The sequence below is a fragment of the Mustelus asterias genome, chromosome 4 (genome assembly GCF_964213995.1).
Source record: "Mustelus asterias chromosome 4, sMusAst1.hap1.1, whole genome shotgun sequence".
NCBI classification, from domain to species: domain Eukaryota; kingdom Metazoa; phylum Chordata; class Chondrichthyes; order Carcharhiniformes; family Triakidae; genus Mustelus; species Mustelus asterias.
Window position 1 is genome coordinate 42253656 of NC_135804.1, and position 19299 is coordinate 42272954.

The following is a 19299-nucleotide window of genomic DNA, read 5'->3' on the forward strand; positions in this document are numbered from 1 at the left end:
AGAGGAAGTGGTATGGATGGGTGAAGAAGATGAGTGCTAGTGGAAGGTCGTCTAGGGGAGGAAGCAGAGGGGGAGAAAGTGGAAGGGACATTGCTGGATGAAAGACAAAATGAGGAAAAAGAGGGGTTGGAGGTCAGCATTAAGGAGGGAGAGGAGGAGTGAATGTTAACGATGAGAGAGACAAGAGGAGAGGACGTGGACTGGAGTAAGATGGAGAGTAAGTAAAGGAGAAAGAAAGAAGGAAAAAAACTTAAGCAAAGGCAGGGAAAAACTTAAGCAAAAGCAGGAAAAAGGGATTTAAAAATATAGCAAAATAAAATGTTCACTGATTATTCTTCTGTTTTCATGATTTCTGCCATTTCCACTCTTTCTGTGACCAATCCTTCACTTGTCCCAAATGAGGTACAACTGCCACGTAATGACAATGAGATTTCCTCTCTAAATTGCAAATGTGTAGTGTTTTAAATATTGTCTGCTAATGTTTGGCTTCCTCATTGCTGATCAGCTTCTTGTTGTCAACTGAATTAAGTAATGAAGGTATTTTTTTTCTAAAACAAATCATCTGTTCATTAATGTGACCGCATCAAAATGCTGAAATGTAATCATCTAATGTATTCAACTTAGTATATTGGTTTTGATTATGGGAATTAAAAACTGTAATGGTGATTTTAAGGTGGTAATTAATTTTGCAGAAGAGACGATCAAACAGGCAAGTAAAAAGAAAGAAATATAACGAAGACACTGGGATGAAGATTTCGGACGATGACGATGGGTTAACTGCTAAAGGGAAATCCAGGGCTGGTGCTGTTCTACCTGCTGAGCAACCTGTGCAGTTATTTGTGGTGAGACCCCATTTTTGTCAATTGTAGCAATGTCTAATGGCTGAGAATTTTGAGGACATTACTAAAAGTAAGTTAGATAAATGTTGCCAGCTGTTATAGTTTAGTTGATGTTCAGTGTTGAATGTTTTATTAAAACATGCACTAATTATTATGGATTGACTATTCTCCCGGACATTCAGAACAAGTCGATTGAATATCTAGTGCTCTTTGCAATGAAGTGGCTTCCACTTGTTGTTTATATGTTTTCATTCTCCTTCTCATTGTTAGATTTTCAGAAAAATCAATTTTCGTTTTGTTTTGTAATGTCAAGTCCAGTTTGATTCCCAACTTTCCCTTTAGCATATTCTTCAAATGCAATGCTTACATTTTCTCTCAGACTAATACAATGAAGTATCTACAAACTTAAACAGTAGTCACACAAACTGTAACAGTTATTTAGTAGCCATGTGAATGATGTAATTTTCTTAAATTTGTCTCTAGCAAATGCATATATTGGAGCAAAATCACCTTGGTCATCTTCTTTGCTTTTGCTCTGAATGGAGATATCTTGATGATAGTGTGACAATATAACTGCAACAATTTCAGAATATCAATTAGAATCAAATCAGTGAAACAATGAATTCTGAATGGATGCCATTGTTATTGAACCCAGAATTAGATGGCTTGTTATTCAAATTAATGGCTCAGAATTTTCAGTCTCTGAGGGGCTCGTACCCGTGGTGGGGTGTATCCCAGAAGATGTGCTAGGTGACGCTCCCAGAAATCCCCACAGAAGGACCACATGGCATTTGCCAGGAAGTTCAGACTTCTGATGAGCAATTACCCTGCCTTGGGAATCACCCAATAGTCCGATTTTAAATCACAGTCTTCTGATAGTTCCAACTCTCAGACTAGTTACCTGGGAAAAATTAAAAGGATAAAAACCGCTTCAATCTCCCAGTCACCCAGCCCTTCCTACCCCAGACCCATGCTACTCACTTGCCTTTCTCTTGGCTTCTCAAAGTGGCTGGACTTTTAAGCGTACTTGCTTTGCAGCAATGGCCCTGCTGTGGGAGGACTCAGGAACTGCCGCGCTACTTCATTGTTACCTGACCTGAATCAGGCAAAACATTTGCAGCTCCCGTAGAAGGCAAGTAAAAAGAAGTGGAGTGGCAATGCCACTCCTCGGAAGTTCTGCCCGTTAACGTTTTTGTCATCTTGTATTTAAGCATTATTTCTCAAGCCGTTTAATTATGTTAACAATATGAAGTGAAATATCTTGTTTTTAAGATATTGTTTTGAAATTGGTATCTCTTCCATAGGAAAACCCTAGTGAAGAAGATGCTGCAATTGTAGACAAAGTTATGGCTTCAAGATTAGTAAAAAAAGAGGTGAGAAGTTTTTCAACATGGAAATAATTAATCTTCATCTGCTTAGTCTAGTTTGCAAAAGTGTTTCTTTTTCCTAATCTGCAATAATAATTTTTTTGTATTTGCTGCGAAAGTTGGAGCTCATTTTATTAACCCCCGAACTAGTTTTTAACATAAGGCGATGAACATCATCCAAAATTAGTATTTGTAATTGACATGATCCAGGTCCTAATTTCTGAGTTTTCCCAACCCTCCTCAATTTGGATAATCAACTGTCCAAAGTATTCTGAATGCAAGAAAGTGAATTGCTGCTTGATGCAAGCCCTGTGTTACCTCCATGCAGCTGGATAAAAGTACTGCTGTGTGGATCGTAAACTAAGGTCTCAGAAACTTGTTCTGTTGGCGTTAATACACAAAAGTGATTGGTCGTCACACCAGAGTCGTCAAAATAATTGTACAGAAATTATTTATAATGTTTGAAGCTTTTAAGTACGGTACTTTATAAAATATTTATAAGACTAGTTAATCTCCTGCAGTGTTACTTCCACAAAAAACCTTGAACTCAATGTTGAAATGTTAAACAGAACATTAAAAGTAATCTGTATTAACTCCCAATAATTTGTACTTTGTCAATCAGTTTATTTTTTAAAATTTTCTTCTTAAATATTTGGCTTGCAATCTTCAATTCATTATTTTGGGAGGGAAGTTCATGAAATGAAGTGATTTATCCAGAGGATGCGGAAGGTGGTAGTGAAAGGATCAGCAGTTGCAGGGACAGAATTGGCGAGCGTGGTACTTGAAGGATTGTTCTGGGATCATTATTTTAATGTTTATTAATGATTGTGGAGTGGCAGATCTTAACAAAGTTCTTCAGGTTTGCAGATGAAGAATGAGTCTGAAGCTAGCCTGTACCTTTAAAACATGTTTATTTCCAAGACAGCAAAGCAGTCAGAGACTCTCCCAGATATTGAGTGAACTGTTAATGTACTCTTGCAATGATTCCTTAATCCTTCCCCAATTGGTGACAGCTGTGCTTAATTACCAACTTGGTGTGTATCCTATTGCAGCAAAATTTTAACATTAAGAGTCAGGGTGTTGTGGGAGTGGAGGGTGCTACAAGTTTCAGAGGGTGATGGCTACATTTTTGTGAGATAAGGGTAAAGTGTGTGAGGAATAAAATGAAGTCCTTGAATTTTGTGTCCAGTTCAATTAGTGGAAATTATATTTTCTGGCCCCGTACTGTTCTATGTCCCTGAAGGCATTGAGACATGCTCATCTATGGAAGGCTTCCAAGAAGGTGATTCAGTGTGTTCAGTGATGTGTCACAAAGGAATGTGTTTTGGGGGAAAACCTGATGAAGAACAATTTTCTTTTTTCTAAAATAGGCCATTGCTCTTTTTTACTTCCGTAGGAGGTAAATCCAGGTTCAATTCTGGCCTCGGGTCACTGTCTGTGTGAAGTTTGCACTTTCTCCCCGTGTCCGGGTGCTCCGGTTTCCTCCCACAGTCCAAAGATGTGTGGGTTAGGTTGATTAGCCATGCTAAATTGACCCAAGTGTCAGGGAGACTAGCAGGGTAAATGTGTGGGGTTATGGGAATAGGGCCTGGGTGGGATTATGGTCGGTAAAGACTCAATAGCCTGATAGCCTCCTTCTGTACTGTAGGGATTCTATGATTCTGTGAAAGACTTTAAAAAGCACTTGAAGCTGTCATTCAAACTGTGAACTGACAAGCACCCCACAGTGATAATGATAGATTGAAAGCAATTCAGTTGTGCAGCACGAATCCCAAAATATTAACCCTCAACTTATGTCAGAGTGAAATTGCAAGCACATTTATTTTCAACACAACAAGCCTGTCCATGGCGGATAGTGGGGAAGTTAGGGAGGGTATAAGGCCAAGATTGGAGAGGTGGGGGGGAGGGGGGGCATGGGTTGGTGCTAAGGGCATAGGACTATGAAGGGCCATGTGAGGGTGGCTGGAGGGATATAGGTTGGAATGGAGGGTATAAACAGCTATGGGTTAGTGAAGGGACATGAGATGGCCTGAACTGGCATCAATGGGGTATAGGGAGTGGATGGGGTAGAAGTGATTGCTGCAGAGCTGTTTTTTGTTTCACTCCTTTTTTCACAACTGGGATAATGTACTGGAGCACCAAGGTCTTTTATCCAGCCTGCCTCTAAACCTCTGAACTCCTTCTGTGGGTGATGGGCAGGACTACCATAAAACCTCCCCTATCCATCCCGGAATGCAAATCCAATCTTCTACGGTACTCTTGCAGGATTTGGGTTTGCGGAGCTTTGGATTCTCCCAACTCTGTACACCTGACACAAAGCAAAAATTCAGAAGCGCAGAAGCTTATTGCAGAGATTTGTTGGTTTATTTTATATATAATTCCATGCACTTGTCTCTCATGCAACTTAAGGTAGGTGCTGTTATAAATTTTACACAGTTCAAGGTCTATACATTTCACTGAACCGTACGCATTTATCCATTGATCCAAGTGTAGAACTGTTTCAGTTTGTTAACTTTCAATTTTGTTTGAGCTGCTTTGTTGGTACATTCGTCAGTCGCGGTAAAGGAATTTAGATTCAGTTATTAATTAATGTGTGGATAACATCAGTTCATGCTGAGTGTCATAACATGATTGATGGGAACAGAGAGTGGCAGAACGTCTTCCAATTAGGTAAAGTTGGCATTTGTCAGAGAGCTTAACAGCATGAAGATGGATGTTATTTTTAATATTTTGTTACTCTGTAAAGAAGGGTGTGTGTAAATTATTTAATTAAGCTGGGGAAAGATTAATAGAGACAACTTGTCTGGGAGAGTTGAGAGATAAAATGGGTGAGTGCTAAATGCATGTAAGAGGCCATGGTGAAGTAGATTTATAAGTAAATAAGTTGGGTTTAAAAAGTTGCGTTTGATAGGGACTTGGCTTTTCAGCTGTTATACTTCATGGGCGGGGGTAAGGGACTTTTACAAATGCAAAGATTTCATAAGTAAACATGGGAGGGTTATTAAATTTTATTTGACTCAAATGGGTAGGTAATAAGAAAACATGAAAGATTTTTATATTTTGGAAAAGTTGAGTTTGAAGAGATGCTGAGGACAATGGAATTGCAAGTGAAAGGAAAAAGGATATTTAAGGAAAGATGTTTGGGGCGATTCTCCCAGAAAAATTCTAAGTATCGAATTTGTGTAAAAACTGGAGTAAATTGCACTTTTTTTTCAGCGCGAGTTTCAAAATGAATCTCCCATACTCTGCGTACTGCAGAGTGCATTAGCGTAATTCACTTGAAAAATCTGCAGTTGGTGCCTGTTCCCGCAGGAGAGGCTGGTAGCATAGTGCTGAGTGCGCCACTGCGCATCCGCCAATCTGTCAGCGCTGAGATCGGCGCATGCGAAGTGGCCCCACATTGCTGGCCTCTCGATGGCTGGCCAGCTCAATCGCTGGTAACCTGAACATGTCCAGGCCAACATCGACCTCCTGATTTCAGTCCTGAGCCCGCTAATATTTTAAAATATATTGAGATGTGCATTTGCATAAATTATGCAGCTCCACGCCAGAAATCGGCACGGAGCTGACGGTGTCGGAAATCCATCGGTCGGAGACATGCAGAAGCCATTTCATGGGCTCCCCGCTGGGCACCACAGTCTCCGGCAGCCGGATTTCCTGCGTGTCGGCCCCGTGGAGGTCGTGGTGTCCAGACGGGAGCCCACAGAATGGCCTCCGCTTGAGTCTCCTGGGCCGCTGCACTAGCAAAAAACAGCGCAGCGGGATGGGAAAATCGCCCCTGTTGAGTTGAATTGTGTTGGGTTTGTGGGAAAGATATCCTGGCACCAGTTTTGTACTGAGAGAAGGTGTGAAATCCGAAGCAGCCGCTCAGGACTCAGAAAAGTTTTTTATAAAGTAATCTTATTTCGGAATTTTCTTTTTCCCTTTACTAAAGTGACAGCAGTTTTGCCTTGGGTAATATTACTGGATTTTTAGAGTAAAGGTGGATAAGGAAGTGTGGCAAAGAAGGTGTTGCCTTGTGGTCTCTTTTGGGGAGGTTTTGCAAGACTTTTTAACTGTGTAACTTTAATCCTGTGTCCTTAAGTTTTCTTTTCTTAATAGATCTTTTATATTTTTAAGATCCAGAAGTGTTCCTTGAATTCTATGCTTCTGGAATCAGTAATTCTTCCCCCATTTTCAGAATACTTTAAAAAAAAGGTTATGATCAGTAAGGCAAGTTTCCCTCTGGGATTTGGTTTGCTCAGCAAGTAACAGCTCCTGTTATCATAACAGACAGAGAAAACGTTTTGCTTTCCAGTTTCTCTGAACTGATTGAGATAGACACTAGTGACAATGTTAGATAAAATATTCACAGATAAGTTCATCTTATTAATATTGACCCAAGCTTAGTCACACTAGGAGAGTTGGCACTGTTGGATTTTTTTATTTTGTTGTACTCGATAACATTCTACTGCTCTTTTAATAAATCTGATTTATTGCTTATTATCAACATCAAAATCTGGTAATGTTTATTCCTCCGCTATCCACAAACTTGGAGAAAGAGGGCTTTTGTCAATTTCATGAGCTAATAAAAGTTTGTGTTCGACCTCTGGGTGATAGTATATTTCCAGATAGTTGCGTGGATCAAGTCACACTTGAGTCCATAAGAAACAAGCGCTCACTTGACTAGAATGGCCCCTGTTGCTGACCACATGAAATGTCTGAAGCTCAGTTGGTCCTTCTTGTAGAATATTGTGGTATCTGATACCTCATTACTTTTTCCCAAAATGCCCCATAGCCATTTATAATGTATGTTTGACAAGTGATATTAATCAGAAAGCTTCTTTGTTTAGGTAGCCATGGGACATATGGCTGATGTTGAAGAGTTCTTCGTTAAATACAAAAACTAGTAAGTAAATGTACTACTTTTTAGATATTACAGTCCTTTTTAGACCTAAAGATAATGGCCATTTAATATTCTGTTTTGTTTTAATCTGCAAACTTTTACCACAAAATGTAATTCTGTGTCATCTAATTAAGAATCTAAGTATACAATGTGTATGTTTCCGTCTGATGGTTGTACAGCATTTAGTTACAAAATGTGTTTGACAAACAAAAATGGTGGGGGCAATGTTGTATATATAACTTTGTTGCAGAAAGTTAAATGGAGATTAGTGGTTCCCACTAGGAGGGTAAATTGGATTCACAGACATCCTGGGACTGACTATCTTGGGTTACTTCTAGCCACTGGAATGGAACTGGTGGAGATGTATGAACAAGCTTCAAACCCGTTCTTTCAATTAGGTGTGAAAAGACTTATGGAAGGGGAAAACAAATAAGTGCAACAGACATAATTATAACAGTCTGGGACTGATTTAATATTATGGATGATGATGGGACAAATGATTTATTCTTGGCTTCTTCACTGTCTCCATGATAGCTAATGTTGAGATGAATGTGTCAAAATAGCTCACTTGAAATTTGCTCCAGTTGTTAGATCAGATGATGATATAATGATACAAATGCACTTCTGTAATGTTAAGTTCCATTTTGACTACCTCCGAACCATGAATTCTCTGGAATTTGAGTTTCTTTTTTTTTAAACCTCTGGAATTTGAGCTTTTTCTTAAACTGATTGCCAAGTTTCAACCTTGTAGATATTGCAGCGAATGTTGATTTGCGCCCTCTTAAGCATGTCAAGTGCCATACTCAAATAAATATTAAAGTAGAAAAGGAGGATGCGTGGGAATTCCTTTTAACACGACGAGTTGTTATTGTCTGGAATGTACTGCATGCAAGGATAGTGAAAATGGATTTGATCATTTTTAACAGGGAATTTGGATAAATAAATGAAAGTGGGGAAAAATGCAGGGAACATGTCTAATTGAATAATTTCAAAGAGCCAGCACTGTCTTGATGGGTGAAATTACCTCTTCAGTGTTGTATCATTCCACAATTAACAACCGCACACTTATAAATGTCATGGCTTTTATCTACCAATGATGAGTGAAAGATCAGAAATCTTTGTTTTGGTGTTTGATCTTGTGTACATTTTCACCTTGGTAAAAAATGGTGCATTTAGATGCAATATATTTTGCCAATGAAAGAGGTTTGTGTCTACCTGTACATATGTGTATATGTAATACACATCCATATACAATTTGCACAGGAAATACCTACCCCATCTATTGAACAAATCCTAGTGTGTCATCTACGCCAACTCAAGTGCTGCTATGCATGCACAGAATGAAAAATGTAAAATTTGGTGCAGTTGGGTTTGGCTCGTTGAAGTGCAAAACTCCGTATAAACTGCGGCTGTTAGTTATAGAAGTACATTGGTGCACTATAGTAGATTGTACTAATTAGTAAAATATATATTATGTTTTATAGATTATTGCTTTGACGTTAATGCTCAGTTTAACGCATCAGTGAAGTTAAACTGACACCAATGACTGAAGCTATAATAAGCGGAGTTAATTAAAAATTTATGGTATTGACTTTTAATGTCTCATTTCTAGCTCATACCTGCACTGTGAATGGGCCACAGAAGCGCAGTTGATGAAAGACAAAAGGATACATCAGAAAGTGAACCGCTTCAAGATTAAACAGGCACAGAGAGGCAATTTCTTTGCAGCTGTAAGTTTTAAAGTGTCTGTGGACTTAAGTTTGACTAGGGTATCATTGTCCAGAAGAAGAGCTCTCTTTTCTAGCTGCTATTGCCCCACTTCAGGTCCCAAATCTCCCAACTTAGCATGAGGACAAAGATCATACTTGAATCATCATAAAATCATAGATTTCCCGATAGTGCAGAAGAGCCTATTTGGCCCATTGAGTCTTCACTGACTCTCTGACAAAGTATCTTATCCTGGCCCTATCCCCATAAACCCACTCATTTCCCATGGTTAATCATCTAACCTACACATCTTGGGACACTAAGGGGTAATTTTCCATGGCCAATCCACCTAACCTGCACATCATTTGGTCTGTGGGAGGAAACTGGAGCACCCGGAGTAAAGCCATGCAGATACAGGAGAACATGCAAACTCCATACAGTCACCCAAGGCCAAAATTGAACCTGGGACCCTAGAGCTAACCACTGTACCACCGTGCCGTTTCAGTACATATTTTTTCCACTACAGATACCCGTAACAGGTGAGTCTACAGAAACACTAAGTAATATCTCTAACTTCCATCATCACTTGCATACACCCAAGGTGCTGATGAGCCTCCAGTGTTCCACAATATGATCCTTCTGTAATTTCTCTGTGCCAGTGACTTCAAAGTGATATGTACAGGGCATCTCGGAGTTTGACAGTTTGCTCCATCAGGGCTAGGCCGTCTTTATTTGGTAGCCAGCAGGCAAATTTCCCCATAATTACTGACTGTACGTCCAGGTCTACTTCCAGCACCTTGTAGTGCTCTGTGAAATCTACAGTAAAATCAGTCCTATCGGGACTGAGTCTCCAAAAGAGAACTGCCTTTCAAACACAAGGTGAGGGAGGCTGCACTTGATAGCAATGCTGCATTTGGCACAAGTATGACATTAAGGTGCTAGCAAAATTTTAAGTCGATGGGAATCAGGGGAAACTGGCCACTGATAGGAGTTGTGCCTAACACAAAGGGAGATTGTGGTGGTTTTTGGAGACCAATCCTGTCAACCCCAGGACAGCGCTGCAGGAGTTCCTACAGTAGTATCCTAAAATCTTCACTTCTGCATCAATAACAACAAAAAATTATATAGTGCTGTTAACATAATGAAACATCTCAGGGCATTTAATAGGAGCATTACACAATGAAGTATGACACTGAGTCACATCGGCGATGTGAGGTCTGATAACAAAAATCTTGGTCAAAGAACGAGATTTTGAGAAATGTGTTAAAGGAGGCAAGTGAGGTGGAGAGAGCGAATTCCAGAGCTTGGGGCTAAGGCAACTGAAAGGCACAGCTACCTATGGTTGAACATTTATGCACAAGAAGCCAGAAATAAATGAGTGCACATATCTTAAATTGTGGGGTTGAAGGAGATTACAGAGATAGGGAGCGGCAACTTTATGGAGGGACTTGAAAACAAGGATGAAAATTTTAAAATCAAGGCGTGGTTGACTGGGTCAGTGAGCATAGGGGTGATAGAGGATCAAGACTTGAGTTAAGACACCTTTCCGTTATTGTAAGTTCAGAAATGGGATGTCAAACAGTGGTACCAGTCGCAACTCTTCGGGTGTTGAAGCAGACCCGGCCTGAATGCAGGGAGACCTGGACAACATTCAGACTTGGGCTGCTAAATGACAAGCCACATTTTCACCACAAAACTGCCAGGCAATAACCACAAGAGAGAATCTAACCAAGTCCCCTTGACATTCAATGATGACCAAAATCTGAACTGGGCTAGCCATATAAGTATTGCGGCTACAAGAGCAGGTCAGAGGCTGGGAATTTTGTGGCAAGTGGCTTGCCAAAACCTGTCCAACATTTACAAGACACAGGTCAGGGATGTGTTGGAAGACTCTCCACTTGCCTGGATAAGTTCACCTTCCACAACACTCGAGAAACTTAACACCATCTGGGACAAAGCAGCTTGCTTAATTGGCACCTCATCCAGCATTTTAAACAATCATTCCTTGGAGTCATGGTACAGACTGAGGCCTGTCAAGTCCATCCTGGCTCTCTGTTTGGCAATTCAGTCAGTCCTGTTCCCACACTCTATCCCTATAGGCCTGCAAGCTTATTTCCCTCAAGTGCCCAATCCAATTTTCTTTTCAAGTCATCAGTCATCTCAATTTCCACCATCTATCTCCAAGATGCACTGGAGAAACTCACCAAGCCTCCGTAAACAGCATTTTTCAAATCCCCAACGTATACCACCAGAAGGATAAGGGCAGCAGGAACACCACCACCAACAGGTTCCCCTCTAAGCCACCATCCTTGGTTGCGGAACTCGCTTCCTAACAGCATCATGGGTGTGCCTACACCAGATGAACTCTAGCAGTTCAAGAAGGCAGCTCACCACCAGCTTCTCAAGGGCAATCAGGGATTGGTAGCAAATGCTGGGGATGATGGCCATGCCAATGACATTCATATCCCATGTACGAATAGGTCTAAAAAATGCAATAGTACCCTACTCTATCCAGTCTATCTGAGCACCTCCGGCACACAAAATCTGTATGGCTCCTGAGAGTGAGATGCAGCTTGCCAATTCTTCACAAAAACTGGAAGAAGGCACTGAAACCAGCTCTTAATACTGCCACCCACAGAAAAATGGACAAAAAAAATCAACTCAAGAATCCCTTGCTGTTTATTCTTTACCCCACACAATCTAAAAGAATAATCTGGTTCTGGCAAGCAAGTATTGATGCAGCTAAGGCATATTCTTGCACACAATCAGGTTGTGCACACCCTTGATGCTTCTTAACAATAGACTGGAGGGATGATGGCTGAACAACTGCTCTGGACTCAAGCCAATGCATACCTGGCCTATTGCCAGCAGAGCAAGGACTCCTGCTACTCACAACAGATCTGGCTGCTGTTAGCAAGAAGAGACACCTCTCTGTTGTGGCGTAATGCAACATTCCCTGCATCGAATGCGGTCTAACCACATGTGGGACATAACCTGGTCAAAGCAAGTAATATACAGGCTGTATGTGGAACTGGAGAAACACCGGAAAATGTAGGCCTCTCCTTGAAGGCCAGCTGGCTATTACTAGCTATATGTCAGGCTAGTCACAGGGTTATCCGCTAATTAAACATTTCCTAGAAAGCTGATGGGGACTTCGAACCTCCCCATTAAAATTAAATCTCTAGCATCCCTTGACCAGGGATGGCCTTTTCACTAAAAATCTCACCTTAAGATATATTGTGTACAATACCAACTTTGATTCTCTTTATGATAGTTAACTAACTTCAGTTAAATTAAATACAAGGGCATACTCTGTATGCAACCATGATCCAAAAGCATGGAAATCTGTGATCAAATTGAATTGGAAAAAAAATAATTACAGTTCATAAATAAAATTACTTTGCATTTATAAAATATCTGAAGGCAAATGCACAAGATTTCCAAAGTACTTATGATATTTTTCACTGTAAAACTACTTTCAGATGGATGACGAACCTTTTAATCCGGACTATGTTGAAGTGGACAGAATATTAGAATACTCATGCTGTGAGGACACAGATACTGGCGAGGTACCCGTCTATATCTTCCTTGTTTAACATTTGATTGAGGACCACAATTTTAAAATGTGGAAAATCATTTGCCAAGGTGTCAGTTTCTCATTTTTCAACAGGTATTTAATTATTTTTCTTTTTAAAGAGATAAGGAGAAAAGGTTCCTCCCAGTTTTTATTATGTATTTTAAAATGCTGAAGAAATAATAAATATAAATGTTCATTGATGACCGCAAATTCATGTTTTGGACTGAGTTCAAATTCTCCCTTGCTGAAATAGTACCTTGGAGCATAGGAATCTTATCTATAAATATCCACTGCTGAGCATAATTATCAATTCTTCCATATTATGTGTGCCATTTTACATTTGTAAATAGTTCATATAATACCTAATAATTTTTTTTAAGAAGTGTAGTCTTAACAGTACTGGCATGTCAAGTATAAGTTTGGATTTTGTCTACAGTGACAGTATCTTGGATATTATAGTTACAAATCCATTTGTTAGTTAAAGTGGAATGATGCTGTTCAAAATATGATCATTGTTTGTAGTTAAAAGGACTTCCTTGAGAAGCTTCCCTCACGCTTATGATACCATTTTTATGAAAAGCGGATATACTTTATTTTTCAGTAAGCGCATTATTTTTTTCATACAGGCTGTAGTTTACTATCTGGTTAAATGGTGTTCATTGCCGTATGAGGATAGTACCTGGGAGTTGAGAGAAGATGTAGATCAAGGAAAGATTGAAGAGTTTGAACGACTGCAGCAGGCAAAGCCTTCCTTGAAACGTATGGTAAGTGAGCAGTCTGCAGCTCTAATATTGGTGCTGAAAACATTCCAAGTGGAAATCACTGCACAAACTTTATATTACTCAAATACTTAAAACTATTTAAGAGGTTGGAGGTAAGTGTCAGCTTCAGCTGAGTGGTAACACTCTGGTCTCTGATTCAGAAGGGTGTGGGTTCAGTTTAGGAACTGTGGAGTATGGCAGATGTTTTTTGTTTTAGAGTCATAGAGGTTTACAGCATGGAAACAGGCTCTTCGGCCCAACTTGTCCATGCCGCCCAGTTTTTACCATTAAACTATTCCCAATTGCCTGCATTTGACCCATATCCCACTATACCAATCTTACTCATGTAATTGTCTAAATGCTTTTTAAATGACAAAATTGTACCCGCCTGTACTGCTGCCTCTGGCAGCTTGTTACAGGCACCACCCTCTGTGTGAAAACATTGTCCCTCTGAACCCTTTTGTATCTCTCCCCTCTCACCTTAAACCAATGCCCTCAAGTTTTAGACTCCCCTACCTTTGGGTGACCTTATCTATGCCCCTCATTATTTTATAAACCTCTATCAGATCACCCCCTAAGCCTCCTATGCTGTGACGAGAAGCATTAAAATTGCTGATTTTGTTCAGTAACATCTGATGACCCAAATAAACCAGCTTCTTGATTTGTCATCGTCATCCCTGTGTGTTCCTTAGTTCTACCTATCAAAAGGTCAGAGGGTTGCATGTTGTGGGCACGTGAGTTTACTGAAACCAGTTTGTCAGTCAAGAAGGGTCGATTGTCAACACCCCTTGAGTCACAGTATTGTGGAAGTAGATTGGGCAGTGAGAATCAATTCTAGAATGTAACAAATGTGGAATCATCTTATATAAGCAATTAATAGCATTGAACTTGAGAAGGCAGCTACAGGCCTTAGAACTACTAGACAGCTCTAATAACCTGGAGTATGCAACACTTTGCACTGTTCTTTGTTTGGTGACTTTAGCCATTAGAGGTGACCAAACTTACATTCTTGTAACTGAAGTTAAAAGTGTAAGGTAAGCTATTTAATGCCAAGGAACATGAGAGTCCCAAGTAGACAAGGCAACACTTTAAAGACCTTGTAAGAATATATTTCTTTTGTAACTCAGTTATTCTGAACTTAATTTGTACTTTATTTTACCCCTCTTTTATCAAAGGAGCGACCCCCTGCCACTGCTTGGAAGAAGCTTGGACAATCCAGAGAGTACAAGATTGGTAACAAGCTCAGGGAGTACCAACTGGAAGGTGTCAATTGGCTCCTTTTCAACTGGTATAACAGGTACAATTGAAGTCCAAAGGGCATGCAGTTTTTATTTTAATGAACTCATTAAAATTGTGGGTGATCCAGAACAAGGAAAATAAATTCTTCCACGTGGAAGTCTTAAATTTTTAATTGTATCCCAATGAAAGCGCTTGCCTGGTCATTATATTTGACATGATAAAATACAATATAGGAATATTTATCACAGGTTGCTAAAACTCTCAATCTGTACAATTGCAAGAGCTTAATTGGACAAATTAAGATTGTGGGTTATGTTATTGTCACTTTTAATCACGAGCAAAACTGAATATGTTTAATATTGAAGTGAGTGCTTGTATAATGATTGTTGTAATGCTTTTCTTTTTAATGGAGACTTTACGCAGCTGCAGTTTCTCATAGGGGTTCACAGTGCTTTTGTCTTGTGTTGACTGCTGTTTATCACATTGATTTTCTACAATGTTTACAGCTTGTTATGTTGATTTGCTCTCATCTCCCAGTTCCATGCAGAGATTTGCCATGTTCTGATGTATCACAGGGTTTGTTTGCTATTCACAGGACTGGAGGGCGTGAGCACAAAATTAATAAATTGCAGAGTCCAGAGAAAACATCCGTTCCACTGAATAACAGATGTACATTAGAACCTTTTACTGTATTTCCACATTTAAATTTGCATGTAATTTAAATGATCACATTCACTGCGAACGTCAATCAGAATGTGTTTTGCTTGAAAGTGCTGGCAGCCTCAGTCCAAATTAAATAAAAATGGAAAAAGCTGGAAAATCTCAGCAGATCCAACATCATCTGTGGAGAGAGAATAGAGCCAACGTTTTGAGTCTGGATGACCCTTCGTCAGAGCTAAATAAAATAAACTTGGTCCTAATATTTTCCAATTCTTGGCATTGAAATAAACTGCAATAAAGGAGATGCATGATTATTTGATATATAAAACAAATCAGAGATTGGAAAGCAGTGCAGGCATAGATATATTTGAACAGTATGGTTTTGGTCCTGTGGGAACATTTTACCTGTGGAATATAACAAATCAGAATAATGGATAGTCTTCATTTTTAGATTGACTGCTTTCAGGGTTTAAGCAGGAATGTTGCCTAATTTCCTCCTTGCAATAAAATCTCTGAAATCTTTTAAATTGGTTTAAGTAAGTATATATAGGTCCATGATTATGTTGAATCTAATTGGAATGTTGGAAATGGTGACCTTAATAGTCTGAACTGTTCCAGCCCATTATGTAACTTCCCATATGTCATCACTTTAATGTCTCAGAAATCTGTAAATATTTTCATTGATTTTACTTAAAAAAAAAAGCTTTCCAGTTAATTCAGTTACTTTCAAAATTTGAAATTGGCTCCACATTCTATATTTGCCAAGCAATATCGGCTCAGCAAAATTTTGAGGCACATCCCAGCTCTAACTTTAACATACTGTGTACAAATTCCAATGCCACCATAATCATTTTTGGCAAGCCAGCTCTGAGTTCATTAAGTTATAACTTCATTTAATAAACACCTGTGCTATGTTCAGGTATGTATCTGGCCATGGAATATTCTGCATTATCGTGCATCTCACCACAGTTGTTAATGGGAATAATGTTACTTGTGGTTTAAGCACACATGTGCAATAACAGTGTGTGAAGGTAATAATTTCTCAATTCCAGGCAGAACTGCATTCTTGCTGATGAAATGGGTTTAGGCAAGACCATCCAGTCTATTACATTCCTCGATGAAGTTTATCTGACTGGCATCCATGGCCCTTTTCTCATCATTGCGCCTCTGTCTACAATTGCAAACTGGGAGAGAGAATTTCGCACGTGGACAGACCTGAACGTCATTGTTTATCACGGCAGTATGATCAGCAGACAGATGATTCAGCAGTATGAAATGTACTTCCGAGACTCAGAGGTATGACCATTTCTTCATCTAGAATCAGCTGCTTTTTCTATCCAAGTATTCAATTTGACTTGGCAATCTTTACTTCATTTGATACCTTTGGAATATGTTCAATGCTTCTATAAAGGAATGAATTTTTAAACGAACATGTACTGATCTGAGAACTCCAAAATAACTCTGAGCCTTTGGTATCAAAATGAAGACACTGCTGCAAGTTTACGTTCTGTAATTCAAACATTTTAATGAATCTGAGCTTAGTGACTTTGAGTTTTGGCTCCATACCACAACTCCAATTTACGAGTAACCCTGATTGGTGCTGATTTCTGTATTAGAAGTACAGTTCACTCCATTTTATCATCCAATCCTCTCACCATTTTAACTTAATGCAATTGACAAATTCAGTTAAAGATATTATTTTTTGCCAAAAAAGTTGGTTCTGAGTTTTTCCTCAAATAACGGCACACTTCAAAATTTGTTTTTATTTTCATGTTAAAAATCTAAGAGAGAACACTGATGCTCAACAATCCAATACAACTCCTTTTTTGGTACAAAATGGGACTTTGGCAACCAGTCTTAAGAGCACCACTCTTCTGAACTTTAGTGCAGCCACACAGCTAGTTTCCTCTGAACTGGAAACACAGGGCTTTCTACAGCCTGTGCCTGTGGATTGTAATCACAACAAAATGGCCACTGTACGTCAGCAAAGTAAACCTATCAAGACACCTGAAACAGATGATGCATAGAGTGTTCAGACTCCTTGTTTCGTCATGATGAAATCTCCGAAATTGCCCTGGCAGCTTTTGTAGAGCACAGGGCTACCAATGCAGCACTGACCAGCATTAGCATGTTGGCTGGTGCCAAATCCAAGTGGGGAGAGATTCCTTTTAATTCACTGGTCTCGGAAAATGTTCTAGTTTCATGTTGATCTGGACACTGGCTGAAGGAAACCCAGGCCATGGGAGCCAACAGTCGCAGATCAGTCTGAACACTGGCATTGTACTTATGGAAGTTAAACAGAGCATGTATGTAATTACTGATTACTGTTGCTCCTTTATAACTGACTGAAGCAGTGAAATGTTGTGACAGTTGTGAGCATCCTAATTAGCAAGTGTCTCTAATAATCATATATTGTTACAAGACTCTTTGCAGCTGAGTAGTAGAGATTTTTTTTAAAATATTGAAGATAAAACAAGATTATGATGATTCCACCCTTACTAGAGATGTTGATGTATTTTTGATGCTATTGCATGACGATTGAGAAAAAAAATAACAGCTCAAAGATTGCTGTGGCTGGCCAATGCATGGTACTCACTGTTTATTAGACTTGCCCTTGTCTGTTTATTGGAGACAATATATTACCCTGCAAATTGCTGTAAAGAAAAGATGGAAATGACACGGTGCCCTCTACAAGGCAGCTGGGCCCTAAATGAACAGGACAAGCAACTGTGCATCTCCTTAACCAATGAGATAAGAAACGTGTGAGTAAAACATTAGAGCTGAAGGTTGAGATGGGAGTGTGACCCAAATGAACATTCTTTGCGCAAACACACATGGTCTACTGAACAAATTGAATGAATTGCAAGAACAAATTTGTCTTGGAGGGCATGTCATGGTAACCGTTCCTGAGGTGTGGCTGCAAGGTGGTCAGAACTGGGAACTAAATATGCCAGGTTACAAAGTCCACAGGAAAGCAAGGGAAAATGGTGGAACGGAAGGTGATTAAGGGGAGGTAAGCAGGTGACGTTATGGGTAGAATTAATAAACCAAAAAAGATTTAAGACTGTACTGGGAGTTTTATAAAAAGGCTCCTTGTGAAGTGGTAGATTGCACAGTTGCAAATAATTAAACAAGCGCATTTTGACAAAAAGAGTAGTGAACCTGAAGATTAGCAAGTTTTTAAAATTCAGCAAAGGATGACCAAGAAATTGATAGAGATAATAAGGTATGAAAGTAAACTCGCAAGAGGCACAGAAACAGATTTTGGAAAAAAAAAACTGCTGTAGATATGTAAAAAGGAACAGATCAGTGAGATTAATGTGGACTCCTTAGAGGAATAGTCAGGTGAAATTATAATGAAGACTAAGGAAATAGCGGAGATACGAAACAAATAGTTTGTATCAGTCTTCTCAGTAGTAAACACGAGAAACATTCTGGAAGTAATGGGAAACCAAAGTTCTGATAAAAATGAGGACATTTAATGATATTTATTGATATAATGCAGAGTTTAAAAAAAGCATTGGAGAAATTATTGGGATTAAAACCTTGAATTTAAAGAAGTGGGGATAGAGATAGTGAAAGCATTGGTTTTAATCTTGCAGCATTCCCAACACTCTTGCTCCCCATGGATTGGGAGGCAGCAAATGGAATACCTCTATCAAAGACAGGATGGAGAGAAAATACAGTGAACTATTAGTTAGCCAGATATGAGTAGTAGGGAAATGCTAGAATCTGTCATTGGAGACTATGCACTTAAGAACATACTATGATTGAGATTTCTGAAAAGAAATCACGTTTGACAAATCTATTCGAGTTTTGTGACAAGTAGTTTGGAAGGGGGGAACCAGTGGATGTAGTATATTTGGATCTTTTAAAAGCATTTGATAAGGTGCCGCACAAAAATCTGTCACCCAAAATAAAGGTTACCACGGAGAGCTGTCGACATCGAGTGTATTGGAGTCAATGACTGGCAGATTTACAGATACCAAGGTAGCCATGATCTCATTGAATGACGGAGCAGGTACGAGGATCTGAATGTTTTCCAGTGTAAACATTTTCATTTTCTACAGACTGTCCTCATATTTTGACACTTTGCCCAAAATTTTAGTTTCCTTCAGCTGAACTCTGTCAAATAACGATTTGTTCATTGTAGGATTATAATTAAAATTGCATAAATCTGCAGGTGAGGTTGCTTCAGAGAGTGCGAAAATACAAAAGCTTTCGTCTCGATCTGACCCATTCTTGTAGCTGGCAATAGGTGTGA

At 39.3% G+C, this 19299-nt stretch overlaps 1 protein-coding gene across 6 annotated transcripts in view; it reads left to right on the top strand.

Moving 5' to 3' along the window:
* Positions 1-19299, top strand: part of chd9 (chromodomain helicase DNA binding protein 9) — a 270685-nt gene that overhangs the window by 172050 nt on the left and 79336 nt on the right. For all 6 annotated transcript variants that reach the window (XM_078210878.1, XM_078210880.1, XM_078210879.1 and 3 more), the window contains 8 exons: positions 693-842; positions 2144-2212; positions 7039-7094; positions 8704-8821; positions 12281-12367; positions 13002-13139; positions 14312-14433; positions 16088-16331. In XM_078210878.1, the coding sequence (XP_078067004.1) occupies positions 693-842; positions 2144-2212; positions 7039-7094; positions 8704-8821; positions 12281-12367; positions 13002-13139; positions 14312-14433; positions 16088-16331 (984 nt within the window). The remainder of the gene's footprint in view (positions 1-692; positions 843-2143; positions 2213-7038; positions 7095-8703; positions 8822-12280; positions 12368-13001; positions 13140-14311; positions 14434-16087; positions 16332-19299) is intronic.